General features: G+C 60.2%; 1 protein-coding gene across 3 annotated transcripts; it reads left to right on the top strand.

The window, feature by feature from the left end:
* The first annotated feature begins 228 nt into the window (after nucleotides 1–228).
* Nucleotides 229–13,206, top strand: CLPTM1L (CLPTM1 like). 3 transcript variants are annotated; one of them, XM_081230387.1, is made up of 17 exons: nucleotides 230–551; nucleotides 939–1,039; nucleotides 2,046–2,235; nucleotides 3,696–3,844; nucleotides 4,951–5,029; nucleotides 5,316–5,433; nucleotides 5,642–5,736; nucleotides 6,226–6,310; nucleotides 7,226–7,329; nucleotides 8,236–8,301; nucleotides 9,268–9,318; nucleotides 10,112–10,194; nucleotides 10,683–10,717; nucleotides 11,192–11,247; nucleotides 11,349–11,393; nucleotides 12,093–12,208; nucleotides 12,706–13,206. In XM_081230387.1, the coding sequence occupies exons 1-17, from the start codon at nucleotides 390–392 to the stop codon at nucleotides 12,788–12,790; spliced, it is 1,620 nt and encodes a 539-aa protein (XP_081086513.1). In that variant the 5' UTR covers nucleotides 230–389; the 3' UTR covers nucleotides 12,791–13,206. The 3 variants fall into 3 exon arrangements, with proteins under 3 accessions (XP_081086515.1, XP_081086513.1, XP_081086514.1); XM_081230388.1 differs by having other exon boundaries at nucleotides 231–551; nucleotides 3,699–3,844; XM_081230389.1 differs by lacking the exon at nucleotides 10,683–10,717 and having other exon boundaries at nucleotides 229–551.
* The last annotated feature ends 1,535 nt before the right edge of the window (nucleotides 13,207–14,741 follow it).

The following is a 14,741-nucleotide window of genomic DNA, read 5'->3' as shown; positions in this document are numbered from 1 at the left end:
CGCCGAGCTCCCAGCGCCCGGATCCCGCGGGGTACGCTGGGAGGACGGTGCAGGCGGGTGACGTCAGCGCCGCGCCACTCACGCAGGCGTGCGCGCGTGCGCGGCGGCGGCGGGACTACGCTTCCCAGGGGGCCGCGCGGCGCACCCACTTCCGGCGGGCGGCGCGGGCCCGGAAGCGGCGCACCGGCGAATCCCGCAGCGACAGGTCGGCGGCGGCGGCGGCGAGCGCGGGAGCATGCGGGGCGGCTGGCGGCCCGCGGCGCACAGCGCGTTCTTTCCCCGGAGGTGGCGGCGGCGCGCGGCGGCTCTCCTGTGAGCGGCGGCGGCCGGAGCGTCCGGCAGGGCCCGCGGCTGCGAGGCGGACCGGGCCGGGCGGCGGCGGTGGCGCCATGTGGAGCGGCCGCAGCTCCTTCACCAGCCTGGTCGTGGGCGTGTTCGTGGTGTACGTGGTGCACACCTGCTGGGTCATGTATGGCATCGTCTACACCCGCCCGTGCGCCGGCGACGGCAACTGCATCCAGCCCTACCTGGCGCGGAGGCCCAAGCTGCAGGTGAGCGCGGGCCTTCGCACCTGACCTCTGATCTCGGGCTGGGCGGGGCCGGGCCCTTCGCACCTGAACCTGACCGTGTCTGAGCTGAGTCCTCTCCTCCCCGCCCCCGAATCCTAAAGCTCCTGACCCCGCACGCTGGCCCCCGTGCCCGTCTTCACCCCATCACAAGGCGCCCAGAGTCCCTGTACCCCTGCCCCATTCATCAACCAGCCACACACTTTAACAGGTTGTTCCTTTGCAGCAGGCGCGTCCCGGAACCTCCTGTCACCGGGCGGAGTTGTGTCCCTTGGGGAGTTAAGATGCACCTTTCCCTGTGTGGCTGGTCAGGTCTCTGTGTGCTTTCTGCCAGGGGCCTTGCCCAGCTGACTTTCTTGACGTCTTTTCCAGCTCAGCGTGTACACCGCCACACGGTCCAACCTGGGTGCCGAGAACAACGTGGACCTGGTCTTGAACGTGGAGGATTTTGATGTGGAGTCCAAATTTGAAAGGTATGGTTGTGGACAGGGTGACAGGCAGGCATCATTGACGTTGAGATTGTTGACAGGTCAGCGTTCTGCACGTGAGGGGGGTACCACAGAAAAGCAGCATCACCAGCCGTCTCGGGCGCGGTAGAGCGTTTTCATTGCAGGCGTGTGTGATACGCACACAAGCAAACTTTGTTTCACTTGAAAGTAGCAGACGCCGAGTTTGTCCTTTAGGAAGTAGCTTACCCAGCATCTGACAGCTGTGGGATACGGTGCGGCCCTGGGGAGCTTCCAGAGGAGTGGGGATTACGGTGGGGACTATAATCCGTTCAGAGCTTACACACGCAGTTTCCCACAGAAAACAACTTGCGTTTTCCTGGCAGAAGTGGTTCAGTTATGTTGTCTAGAAGGGAAAAGGGAAGGGGACGGAGGGAAGAATTTAGCAGAAAATCATAATTAAGTGAAATGTAACTTTACAACAGAGTAAGCAGTATAAACGTTGACATCTGTAGAGTGACTGTTTGAAGCTGTATTTAAGCTATGGTTCTAGTTTCTTAAATTCCAGCAAGTTTAATTTTAAAGATGATGTGTTTGTCACAAGTTCTCTTCTTCCCTCTTGGTTGTCTGGGAGGCGTCAGAGTGAGCACCGGGGTGCGTGGTGTATTGCAGGATACACATTCTCTAGCCGCCCGCCCATCGCCCCTCGGAGAGCTGCTACGGGGGCGGGGCAGGGGGCGGGGCACGCACATTTGGTGTTGGCCCCCTTAGCCTGTGACCTCAGCGCCCGGAATGCAGTCCTTTCAGTTTTTGGGCAGCTGCCATGCTTTCAGGGTGTGTTCCATAAATGTGCGCACTCAGGACTTCAGTAACATCCAGGTAGCTGGGTTTCGTTTTTAGTATTTCTCAGCTAAAATTAGTTGGTTTTGGTTTGAAACAACATTTTTTATAGAAATATTTGCATAGTCTCCACTCTGTGTGCACACACAACATAATGTGTACATGGTTGAAATCATCACTTGTTTTGTTGCAGGACGGTCAATGTTTCTGTTCCAAAGAAAACCAGGAACAACGGGACGCTGTATGCCTACGTCTTTGTCCATCACGCCGGCATCCTGCCCTGGCACGACGGGAAGCAGGTGCACCTGGTGAGCCCGCTGACCACCTACATGGTCCCCAAACCGGAAGAGGTCAACCTGCTCACTGGGGAATCTGCTGCACAGGTGAGTGGTGCCGGCTGAAGGAAACCTGCTGACCCCCTTGTAGTTCACACACACGTGTCTGCACGTACAGTTTGCATCTGGCGCTAGACTGCTGGGAAGTGAAGCGATCAGGTGTTATTGTCACATACATTTTCAGCTCAGTAACTTCTCATGGGTTTGCAGATAAATTTATGTCAAATTAGTGACGTGCAGTTTAAGTAGTTCAGTGATTTTTGTTTTTTATTTTTTCTGGCTGTTCCGTGTGGCATGTGGGATCTTAGTTCCCCAACCAGGGGTCGAACCTGTGCCCCTTGTAGTGGAAGCGTGGAGTCTTAACCACTGGATCGCCAGGGAAGCCGTTCAATGACTTTCTTTACCCAGATTCCTTCTCAGGCCACAGGACCTCTCAGCCCCCAGGGAGCGTGTGTGCACCCCAGTGGGTCCAGGGCAGCCCCTTCTGCAGAGCTCAGCTGCAGTCAGAACTTAGAGTTGGGAGACACTGCACTGTGTGTAGGACAGGACAACGCTTGAATATTTATTCTAAGGATATAACTCAAAATTATGAAAAAGGTGTGAGTGCAAATTGTATCTTGTCCACCCGTAGAAAGCTGTACGTACAGGGAAAGGCTGGAGATCGCACACGCGGTCGTTACCGCAGTGGAGGGTGGGACGGACGGATCCTGGTATTCGGGTCCGCGTCGAATGCAAGGGGAGTCACCCATGCCAGGGGCGGCAGCTGTCTCGTGTGTGTCCTTGGAAAGACCCCTCACTTCTGTTTCCCTGGGGACCGCACGACGCTGCCTCATGGGCCTTTCTGGGGTGCCCGGCGGTGGTGTGAAGGGTGGAAGGAGTCTCTGGGAACTTACAGGTGCTGAATCAACGTTCGCTATCGCTACTCCTTGGAAGGCTGTTTTTAGTGTAACTGTTAGTGCTAAATTGTAGCTTTAGGGAGGAGATAAATATTAATAGAATGACACAGTTACAGAGCTTCTCAGATCTGAATTCAAGATTTCCTTGCCGGGCAGAGTTTGTTTCTGAGTTCAGTAGCTTTAGGCTTGTTCCCTAGACATGGACATGCCCTTTTCCAGACAGCAGGGTGGAGCTGGTTTAGAAGCGTCTCCCTTCAGCCTCCTTGCAGAGGGCGGGGCTCTCAGCTCCAGCACCTCCCGCAAATGTGCCGGAGGCTCGTCCTTCTCGGGATCCCTGCTCCGGACAAGGGCCCGAAACAGGAGGCAGTGAGATCCAGGACCCCATGGTGCGGAACAGCACACCCTTTGGCTTCTGTTGCGAGAAGGCAGCGCGGGTTTGAGAGTCGGGGAGCCGGCAGCCGTGGGTCCTCCCACGCTCCGCTGGCCCTGCTCACGGTTGTGCTCGTGGGCTGTGCCCAGATGCAAGTGCCAGCAGCTTGCTGCCTCAGACCCTGCCGGGCCCCTCCCGCCCCAGCCTTGGTCTTTTCCTGCTAAGTCAGTCCTTACGTGTAGCAGCAGATCGAGGCTGAGAAGAGGCCAACAAGTGCCCTGGACGAACCCGTGTCTCACTGGAGACCAAGGCTGACCCTGAACGTGATGGTGGATGACTTCGTCTTTGACGGGGCCTTCCTGCCCGCTGATGTGCATCGGTACATGAAGATGTAAGTGCTGTGGTCTGGCCGCTGAGCTGAGGCCCAGACAGTGGGAAGGCCACTGTAGTTCACGTTCACCTGCCCAGCTTTGCACATCGCTCATTCACTCCCTGAGCGGACAAGGGGTGACCCGGTGGGTGGGGGGTGGAGGGATCGTGGCCGGCCAGAACCCTAAAGCAGATGGGCCGTACCCACATTCCTGAGCCTTCTCTGTGACGAGGGGCCTGGGGTGCTTCCTGGAGCACCCCAGCCTGTCCCTCCTCCCTGGGGGTCTTGCTGATCACGGCTGCCGCCAGGATATGGAAGGGAAACGATGACGCGACAGGCAGTCATCTTGCCCTTTGCTCTTGGCAAAAGCTAGAAGGGAAAGTGGAGCGCCTTGATGAGACCCTATCCCTCTGCACCCTGCGCAGGAGGTTTTGTCCTGTCTGCGTCCTGTTAGCTCTGACTCGGTTACCTTTGCTTAAAAATGGATTGTTAGGTTGTTTTGTTCCCATCACTTGCTGTCGTAAGCATGACTGTTAAAATTGACTGACCTAGATGATCCCGTGTCTCTACACTTCAGGGAGCCCCCCTGTGAGATCACAGCCTGTCACTGGGTCGTCACATAGCACCTAGAAATGGCTCTGCTGAGAATTGTTTCCTTCTTCAGTTTCCAGTGGGTCCTGTGGTGGTGTCATGAGGTTTTGCCTTTTGTAAAACTAAAATCTAATTTCTGAACGCGTGATCCATTCACACGGTTGAGAGTGTGAAAGGCACAGAAGGGTCATGGGGTGAAAGCCAGACGTGGAGGGTAGTTGGGTACTGGCTTCTCACCGCGCCGCGGGCTGCCCCGTGTCGGCGCACACGCGGCCCCTCGCTTCCCCTCGCGTCCTGAGTGGTGTCCCACTGCACGCCTGGTCCCCACCTCCTCCTGGTGGCAGCTGTGCAGGGGACGAACGTAGCTCACGGCGCCCCTGCTGCCCTGGGGAGGCGTGTCCTGGGGCTCCTGCGACCAGAAGCCACTGAAGACGCGGGGGGGTGAGCCCTGCGAGGTAACCCAGCGTCTTGGGGCCGCCTTCAGTCCTGGGGGCCCGGGAGCTCGCTGCGGCCTTGAAACGGCTCCAATCCCCCAGGATCCAGCTGGGGAAGACGGTGCACTACCTGCCCATCCTGTTCATCGATCAGCTCAGCAGCCGGGTCAAGGACCTCACGGTGAGTAGCCAGGGCTCCGTCGGGCCTGTGCGCGGCTCGGCCGCTCGGGTGGGCCCCCAGCTCCTGCCCAGGAGGCGCCAGCGCCCGGGGCTGTGGTCGCGAGAGACACGCAGGGCCCGGGTGGTGGGCGGGAGGTCAGGGTGCCAGGGCTTCCTGTGGGAGGCGCCCTGCCGGGGCCGCGAGGACAGCTGGGGCCCCACAGGAGGAGAGGGCAGGGGAGACGTGGCCTTGGGTCCGGGCAGAGCAGCGCGCGTGGGGCGGGGCTGTCACGGCGCCCTCCCCGCAGGTCATCAACCGCTCCACCACCGAGCTGCCCCTCACCGTGTCCTACGACAAGATCTCACTGGGGCGGCTGCGCTTCTGGATCCACATGCAGGACGCCGTGTTCTCGCTGCAGCAGTTCGGTGAGGCCGCTGGGCGGGCGCCCCGGGTTCAGGGGGTCAGTCCAGCCCGGGAGCCCCGGAGCCCGGCTTCCATTCCGCCTGTGAGATCGTCCCCCTTGAAAGGGCACGTTTGGCCCGCGGAGCTCTTCCTGCTGATGAGGTGTAGCCCGGCCAGGGCTCTGGTGGGGGGTTGGCGTCGTCCGTTCACGCAGGGTCTGGTCTTTTGCAGGGTTTTCAGAGAAGGACGCTGACGAAGTGAAAGGGATTTTCGTCGACACCAACTTGTACTTCTTAGCGCTGACCTTCTTTGTGGCCGCGTTCCACGTGAGTGCTCCTGGCCCTCAGCAGGGCCTGCCCCCCGCCCCGCTCAGGAGAGGGTCTGCACCTCGGGCACTGACCAGCTGAAGGACCTGGGGCTTCGTCTGCTGCCTTTGGAAGCTGTTTTGAAAACAAATCCAAAACCAGTGATATCAACGAATGACTTTGCAAAATAAGCATTTCCTTGTGGGAGGTATGGCGCGGCAGTTCAGAGAATGACGCATCAGCCCTGCCGGCGGAATCCCTGTTAGACACGGCGGCTGGCGGCTGCCAGGGAAAGCCAGCCCGGGGGCGGGGGGCGGGGGCGAGGCCGCAAGGCACGGGCACCCAGCTGCAGCTGGTTCCCAGGGCCTGGGAACTGGCCGCCAGTGAAGCCAGATCTCGCCAGAGCTGTGCCGGGAGACACGGGTGTTACTGAGAGGCCGGCATCTGAGGTCGAGCCCGGGATCGTCTGCACAGCTTGAGGGGCGCATCACTGTCCTGTTTTCTTTCCAGCTGCTTTTTGATTTCCTAGCGTTTAAAAATGACATCAGTTTCTGGAAGAAAAAGAAGAGCATGATCGGAATGTCCACCAAAGCAGGTAGGCGCTCTCAGAACGTGCCCCCGTCCTCAGACCTCTCCCACCGCTGGCTGATGCAGGCAGGGGATAGAGCTCGTTTTGAAACCTACAGCTTGCGATCACCCGTGGCCAACATGGCTCTTGTTCGGGAGGGGCTTTTCGATCCCCTGTGGTAGCACCCCGGGAGGGTGCCGTCTCCGCAGTCGTGGCGAGCGTCACGGAAGCCTGGGACCGTGGAGGGCAGGTGACATGGATGCTGGTTCATAGTGCCCGTCTGTGTCGGCTCACAGTCTTGCTCGGTTCCCAAGCTGGGTCTCCAGCAAGAGACAGTTCTTTTCCTCCTGCGGAAGTGACACCCAAGTGGGTGGTCTGGGATGCTGGGGCGGCCCCCGAGTCCAGAGTCCATGTCTCGGGGTTTTCTGTCGTGACCTCTGGCTTCCTTGGAGGGGCGGGTCCCCCACTGAGCCCTCCTGCCCCCTCCCCTGGCCTTTTCAGCCTGTGGCATGAGCGGGGCTTGTGGGTCCCGGGGCCTGAGCTCCTGGCGGGGAGCACCCTACAGGGAGTGTTTCCACGGCTGTGGCATCTCCTAAAGCACAACCCGAAAGGACAAAGTGCAGCTTTTAAAGGACAGATGCAGGCTCCACAGGGCCAGTGTGAAAGCAGGAAAGCCTGAGATTAGAGTGCAGGATCCCTGTCAGGAACCAGTTTTCTTAGCACACCTCGTGTGCCTTTTGTGTCTGTAAGTGTAACTTACGCATGTTCACCTGCTGAGGTTGCCTTCTGTTGGGTCCGTAGCCTTTTGTAATCATTTCGCATTTCCCGTCGCCGCCTGTGGTCCGCAGGTCCTTTTTAGTGGACAAAGGGGCAGAAGCGGTTAGGGTGCTGGTGCGTGGGGGGGCCGTTCCCCAGGCCTCAGCACAGCCCGTTTCTCCCCAGTGCTCTGGCGCTGCTTCAGCACCGTGGTCATCTTCCTGTTCCTGCTGGACGAGCGGACGAGCCTGCTGGTGCTGGTTCCTGCGGGCATCGGAGCTGCCATCGAGGTGAGCTGCCCGCTGGGGCGCTGGTCGGAGCGCCGTGCCTGTGGTTCCGGGGCCCAAGCGCTCGGCGCGGTCGGGACCCGCGTCACTGCCGAAGGAGTGGCCACCGGCGCTGCAGCAGGGCGAGGGCGCGGCTTCTCGGGCGGAGCTGCCGACGCCTCCGCGTTTCTCGTGGCCCAGAAGCTTCAGCTTGTCCCCTCCGTCCGTGGGATGTGTTGACCCGGTGGCTGAAGCCTGTGCAGCTCTCGCTGCGCTGGATGCCGTGCGAAGCAGAACGTGTGATGCAGGGGCAGTGGAGGGGCGGCAGGCCTCTGGCACCACCCTGACCGGGACCCTCAGCTGTGGTCGTATTCCAGGGCCCCCGCCAGTGGGCACTGGCTCACACGGCTGTCGGGTTGGGGGCTGCGCTGGCACCGCCTATCAAGGAAGTGCTGGCGGCAACCCCCCTTATGGGCACCAGTCACCATGCGGAACCGACCTCACGGCCGTGGTGCCGGTCCCACCTTAAGGAGGGTCCTGGAGAGACCCAGCCACAGCAGGGCGTGGGGCTTGGGGTCCCCCGGGGAGCAGAAAGAAGGTGCCAGGGTGAATCTGGGGACAGGCGGGGTGGGGCATCAGTGCAGGTGGGCTGGGCGGGGGGACGGCCCGACCGGCGCCACCTCGGTGGTCCCAGGGAGGGGGTCGGGTCCACGTAGGCGCACAGGCTGGGTGGGTGTGGGCAGGAGACTGGGGGCCGTCCCGGGGTGTCCCCGCCGGCAAGGCGAGGAACAGCGGGGAGCTGAAGGGTCGGGCTGGGCTGGGGCGCGCGGGGCCTGAGCGGCCGGTGCCCTGGTCAGTGGCCGTCCGAGGAGCGGGTCCTGGCTTTTTCCTGGTCCTGGAGCCTGAAGTGTGGACTTTTCAACTTCTCAGCTGTGGAAAGTGAAAAAGGCCTTGAAGATGACCGTCACCTGGAGAGGCCTCAGGCCCGCATTTCAGGTAGGGACCCAACCACACCCTCCCGGGGATCCGTCACTTCCTCCGGCCTCTCCCAGCCCACCTTCTTCGTGTTTCGGCCGGTCTGCTCGTGCAGGCTGACTGCTGATGTGTTTCCTAGCTGCGTCCCGGTGAGATGCAGGTCACCGTGAGGGCAGGTGATCGTCACGTGGTCACATTGCTGACCTTCCGACCCCAAGAGCAGCTTGTCACCTGCAGACCAGCAGGGAGATGCAGGGGCGTCTCGGGGCGAGTGGGCGGGTCACCGCACCTCTGCAGCTCTCCCCACGAGCCTCCGGGGCTCTGATGCACCCGGGGTCCCCAGCCGTGGACCCAGCACCGAGCACACTGAGCAGCACCTCCGCCTCCGTGAGCAGACAGGATGCTGGTCGGCCAGGCTCAGGGCTGGTACCCCCCACTCCCGCGGGGTGTGATGCCACCACACGACAGCACAGCCCCTCGCTTCCCAAAGAGCTGCCCTTTGGTGTGGAGTCTCCTGGGCAGATTCGGGCGGGGGCCTGGGCGTCAGTGTGAGCTGCATGGTCGGGCAGCTCGCTCTGCTTTCCGGGCCTTGGGATTTATGACACTCCAGGTTTCCAGGTCAAGGGCAGGTCACTTGGAGACGGGACGCAGCTTCTCTTGATCTAAGTCAGCCCAGTGAATCCACTTTGATTTAAGAGCAGTGTCTTCACTGCAAAACTCAGTGGAACTGGGAGCAGGAAGCAGCGCGGGGAGGGCCGCCCAGGCTCACGGGCTGCTTCCGCCTCGCGTCCCACACACTGTGGCTCGCGGGCTGGGGCCATCGGGTCCGCTGCACCCCCGGCTCTGAAGCGGGGGCGCTGCCACGCCTGGGCTGAGGGTTCCCGCCTCTCAGCCTGCAGCCCTGTCCCTCCTTCCGTGGTAGCCGAGCTGAGCCCAGATGCCTCCCCGGCCCGCAACTTAACGTGGTTGTATTGAATTTCGTTGCAGTTTGGCACTTACAGTGAATCTGAAAGGAAAACGGAGGAGTATGACACTCAGGTGAGCGGTGATCCGGGGCGTGCATGCCTACCTGGAGGTGGTGTCCTGGCTGTGACCGTCCCCATGGAGAAGCTGTGTCCTGGAGCCAAGACCCCCAGGGAGCCTGCCTGCCTGCCTGGGGTTTCTGACCCAGGAGGGAGGCCGGGGGCTCCTGTGTTTCCCAGCCCCTGCGGGCGCCCGTGCTGCGTCCTGTACCACCGGGAGATGTCTTATTCCCGGTGGGCAGCTGTGGGACTGCGAGCTGAGCCTCTGTCCCTGAGACGTGGTGACCCCACAGGCTCTGCGTCCTAGGCCATCGGACTCCCCCTGCCGAGGGGAGCCGTGGTTTTCAGTTTGATTTAATACATGTTTCCCAAGCAGGGATGATTTTATTTTCTGGTTTAATGGGCATCGACTGCATCCCAGTTTTTATTGGGTTTTTGACAAAGTTCAAGTCAGAATTAAGGGTGATAACGCTGCGTTGGTTGGAAGGCAGCCCTGCACCCGGGGTTCTGGGAGCGTTTCTGCAGGGTTCTTTCCGAGACATTTAGTCATTTCTCTGCCATGCGTCGGTCTGTCAGTTTGGCTGTTTTTCACGGGCCGGTATTGTTGCTGTTCTCTCTGCTGTGCGGTCTTCATGGTGGACGTTCTGTGGGGTTTGCACAAATGCCCACTGACACGCGTCCTCCACACAAACTAGCTTCGCTGCCCTAAACGTCCTGGGTGTTTTCCCCTTTTTGTTTATGGGTTCCATCAAGAAAGTTTCCGCAGGTTTGATGGTGGACTCTCACTGGACGTTTTCTGTTCCCCGTAGGCCATGAAGTACTTGTCGTATCTCCTTTACCCTCTATGCATCGGGGGCGCCGTCTATTCTCTGCTGAATGTCAGATATAAGAGGTAGGACGTCACCTTTGCTACTCTTCAGCCGGAGACCACGGTCACTGACTGGGCCAGCAGCGGGGCTGGCACTGGGACGCCCCTTGGCCGCAGTCCTGGGCCTGCCCGCCGCTGCTGGCTCTGCGCGGCCCTCTCTGGTCCTCGCGGGGTCGGGGACGCTCACGGGAGCCGGCCTCGGGCTGGAACACACTGCCCGGAGCCAGAGGGGCCGAGGCATCCACAGGCCTCCATGGTTTCCCATCTCACTGGAAGTCGTGAAGGAAAGTCCGTAGGTGCCGAGTCTCTGTCCTCACCTCGGTGAGGGCTCCGGGGAAGCCGCTCCCCGTGCAGGTCGCCCCCGGCCAGCCCACAGGGTCCTGGGGCTGGAGAGCAGCGCCCAGCCCTGGTGCTGGCGCTGCAGAGCGTGAGGGCGTGTGTGGGGCTTGGCGGTTAGCAGAGACGAGCGCCGGGGCCCACGGCCTCCGCCATCACCCGCCCCTCCCTTCCAGCTGGTACTCCTGGTTGGTCAGCAGCTTCGTCAACGGTGAGTCCTGGTCTCCCGTCTCAGAGACACAGCGTTTACGGCGGGTCACTTTGTCCCGCTGCTGTGGGGCCCGGAGTGGTGAGAGGTCCCTGCCAGGCCCCGCCCTGCCCTGCCCCATGTTCTCCTCACTGGGCCCTGTGTTGCCTGCTGGGCCTGCGGGACTGGCCATGGGCGGTGTGCTCTCCATGGAATGGCTGGGTGTGGGCAGTGAACCCCTGTCTTAGGGCACGCCGGAGCCCCGGCCCCCAGCCCTGTGTCCTGGGAGCATTGCCCACCCACTAGGCTCGTCCTGACCGCGGGCCTCCGCGTTCCCCGGGTGTAGGCAGGGGGGCCGTCTCACAGCCCCGCGGGCGGAAGGTGGGGGGTTCAGCCCAGGACCGTGCTGTCGGGCGTGGGGGGTCAGGTGGTCCTGAAGCCTGGGGGGCGGCCGCAGGCCCGAGCGCGGCCCGTCTCCACGCGCGTCCGTCTCCTCAGGTGTCTACGCCTTTGGCTTCCTCTTCATGTTGCCCCAGCTCTTCGTGAACTACAAGGTAAGACGCGTCCCCGCGTCCCTGCACCGCCCCCCTGCGTCTCTGTGCCGCGCCCCGCGTCCCTGTGCCGCCCCTGACATGCTCCGTCTCCCTGTCCGCAGATGAAGTCGGTGGCTCACCTGCCCTGGAAGGCCTTCACCTACAAGGTCAGTGCCTCGCCTGCACAGGGCCCTCAGGGACTTGCCGTCAGGCTGGGCCATGCATCAGGCGGCCCTTCTGTGGAAGAGCGTCAGGGGCTCCTTTAGACACAGGGTGCCCTGCGGCGACTCTGAAAGGCCAAGCTTGCCTGTCACAGCGGCACCAGGTGTTCTCCGAGTTAGAGCCGTGCTGCTTCTCGCCAACGTGAATCAAAGAGCAGGCAGATGCCCTTGACCCGGTGGCCAGGGTCTAGGGTGCTGGGTCCGTGTCCACCCAGACGGCGCGTCCAGTTTCCTGGGGCCGGGCTGGCCGGGGGCTGTCTTGGTGCATCATGGCCTGTCCCACACACACAGGCGGGGACCACGCAGCCCTCCGGTGCTGTTGGCTGTGAACTAGCGCGAGCGGCATTGGGGTGGGGGAATGATTAGAACATCCTTCTGTCTTCGAAACCGGTTGGCCGTTCTCGGGCAGGCCGGCACCGTGATAGCCAGGCTCCCAGGTGGTGCTCCTGGGTCCCACGTGCGGAGAGCAGGTGGGACGCTGGGCCTTGGGGTCTGTGCAAGGGGGGTACCCTGGGCGTCAGCCCCCCCGCCCCCCCAGCTGGCTCCTGCTTCGTGGGGTGGCCCTGAGGTCACTGGGCGGCGCGAGTGCAGGGACGTGACCGCGTGCCTGGGTGGTCCGGGTCCCACGGCCTCGCCCGCCCGCAGGCCTTCAACACATTCATCGACGACGTGTTCGCCTTCGTCATCACCATGCCCACCTCCCACCGGCTGGCCTGCTTCAGGGACGACGTGGTGTTCCTCGTGTACCTTTACCAGCGATGGTGAGTGCCGGCCGGAGGCGCTCCTGCCCCAGTGGACTCGCTCGGGCCGCAGACCCGCGCCTGGTCCTGCGGGGAGAGATTGGCGGGTGGTGCCTGGCGCCTGGGTGCCGGAGCGCTGCTTTCTGTCTGATTTGATCGCCCCTCGAGCACACGGCTCTCCTGCGGCGTGAGGGTCGCTCGCAGCTGCTGTTTAGCGGAGCCTGACGGAGGAGCTGCCTCAGCCCCTGTGCTGCACAGCGGGGGCCCGGGGTCAGGTCCCCTGTGGACGTGTCCCAGCCCTGCCTCTCCTTGGGCATCACTGTCCTCGTCCTCTCATCGGCCTCGAGAGCAGACCTCTGGCCTGACCATCACAAGAACGTCGGGAGGGCACGAGGCAAACCCACACGCACATCTCCCGTGGTGAACCGACCGTCCGGGTCTTGGCCGTCGAGCACCCAGGACACGCGCACGCGTCTGTCCAAACCAGGTGGCGTGACGCACACGTGGTCTCGTTGCAGGCTTTATCCCGTGGATAAGAGCAGAGTGAACGAGTTCGGGGAGTCCTACGAGGGGAATCCCCAGCGGAAACCCCACGCAGAATGAGCCCGACCCTGGCTGCTCACAGCCTCGCGGAGGCTTTGGTGGAACTTCCTGACATCACGCCCCCTGCGTTGCCAAAGCCCCGAATGTCCCTCAGGTCCCCGGGTCCCGTCACGCTGTGTCCGACGGGAGCTGGCAACACTGCCGCTGCTGCTCGCGTGGACGTCTGTCCGGTCACCACGGCTGCAGGAGCGTCCGGTGCTGGCGGGGGCTGCACTGTCACTGCCCTGCCCCCACCCGGGGGAGCTCGTCTCGGGGTCCGTGAACAGTCCTTGAGGGGATATCAGACATCTCTTTGAATCCATTCCGTGCAGACTCTGGGATCAAATGGCTTTTCTCCTTTTTGTTTAAAATTTGACTATTTTAAGGCTTAATGTATGTATGTTTCTATTTTAAAATAAATTTCTCTGGCTGTAACACTGTTTTTGATCTGGTATAATATGTAAGGTTTCAGATGCTGGCATTGACCCCATTCCCAGAAATGAACGTGTGATGTGGTTTTTCTCTATGTTTGTTAAAAGGAGCCAATTTAAAGAATCTCTCGGGCCAGGACTGTTCTTAAAATGCCTGCGTCTGGTATTGAAGCCTAAGTCCTCGCAGTCCTGAGGGGTCAGGTGGATGGGGTTTTGTTAGAGAAACGCCCTGGGTAGCGCAGAGGGAGAAACGGGGCAGGAAGGCGTCTTCGCTGACGGGACAGGGAAGGGCGAGATCTGGAGGGTGACGGAGTCGAGTCACGATCAGTGAGGTTAGCTCCGCGGAGCCAGTCCTCACCGTGTGTGGGCACACGAGCACACACGGGAGGCGTGTACGTACGTCAGCGTCTCGGCCCCTGTGCCTGGCTCTGAATCCAGTCGTCCGTCCTCATCGATGGGGTCATTCCTCGGTGATGTCTACACTGGCAGCCTGTGGCCTCCAGAAGTTCATCAAAGGGCCCCTCCCTGGGCAGAACATGGAGCCGAGGCGGCTGGGCACTGGCTGGTGTCTGGAGGCGGCTCTTGGTCAGGGCTGTGTGTCCTTCCCACGAGTCCTCGCAAAGCCAGACTGAGAACTGCATCCAGAGGTCAGCGGCCAGCATGCACCACCCATGTTTTAGAAGAGAAGCTGCTGGCTTAGAATTCTTTACCCACTGAAGGTATGTCTCAGGATACATTTTAAAGTGGGATTTACAGACATCCAAAAGCTGGAAGAATTCATCACAGCAAATCTCTGTGAGAAGTGACAGGGAGTTCTTCCATCAGGGATGAGGGCAGCAGGTACAAATCTGATCTGCACAAAGTAGGGGAAACCCCGGAAACAGCAACCACGTGGGCAAGTGCCGACTTACTTTCTTATTTAAATGATCTAAAAAATAACAAACCACTTAAAGCTAAAACAATAACACTGTTTCGTGAGGTTCATGTCATGTAGCAGTAAAATGTATGACAGCACAAAGGCCCGCAGGGAGGTTCTTGCTCTGGGTGTGAAGATGTGACGGGACTCCAGGTGGGTGGAGGTGGGTTAGAGACAAGTGGCCTCTGAAACAAAACAGCCAATAAGGAAAACAGAGACACTCAGCGCAGGAGAAGGCAGGGCAATGTGGAAAGGAGCGAGAACAGTTGGATGCGTTGAAACCAGTAGCAAAACTACACTTAAACCCAGCTTGTTAATAATCACATTAAATGTAAATGGTTTAGACACCCCAACTAAAAGGCAGAGATTACCAGACCAAATAAAAAAGCAGGACCCAAGAACACAGACAGGTTAAAATCAAACACTGAGAGAAGGTCCACCATGTTAACATCAGGAAAAGTATATTTTAGAGAAATAATATCACCAAGAAATAAAGTCTTTTCATAAAAATAAAGGTATCAGTTCATCAAAAGGACAAAACAATCCTAAGTGTTTATGTACCCAATAACAGAGCTTGAGAATATATTAAGCAAAAATGTTTAGAAATGCAAGGAGAAATAGTGGA

Source organism: Mesoplodon bidens (genome assembly GCF_964165515.1).
Source record: "Mesoplodon bidens genome assembly, chromosome: 4".
Classification (NCBI taxonomy): domain Eukaryota; kingdom Metazoa; phylum Chordata; class Mammalia; order Artiodactyla; family Ziphiidae; genus Mesoplodon; species Mesoplodon bidens.
The sequence above is the reverse complement of the archived record's forward strand: the minus strand, read 5'-3'. Positions and strand labels throughout refer to the sequence as shown.

What these genes read in the sequence shown, in the direction of transcription:
- CLPTM1L (XM_081230387.1), top strand. Translation starts at nt 390, where the DNA reads ATGTGGAGCGGCCGCAGCTCCTTCACCAGCCTGGTCGTGGGCGTGTTC. An exon ending in TCTTTGTGGCCGCGTTCCAC is followed by an intron (nt 5,737 to 6,225) that starts GTGAGTGCTCCT and finishes TTTTCTTTCCAG; the next exon opens with CTGCTTTTTGATTTCCTAGC. An exon ending in AGCTCTTCGTGAACTACAAG is followed by an intron (nt 11,248 to 11,348) that starts GTAAGACGCGTC and finishes CCCTGTCCGCAG; the next exon opens with ATGAAGTCGGTGGCTCACCT.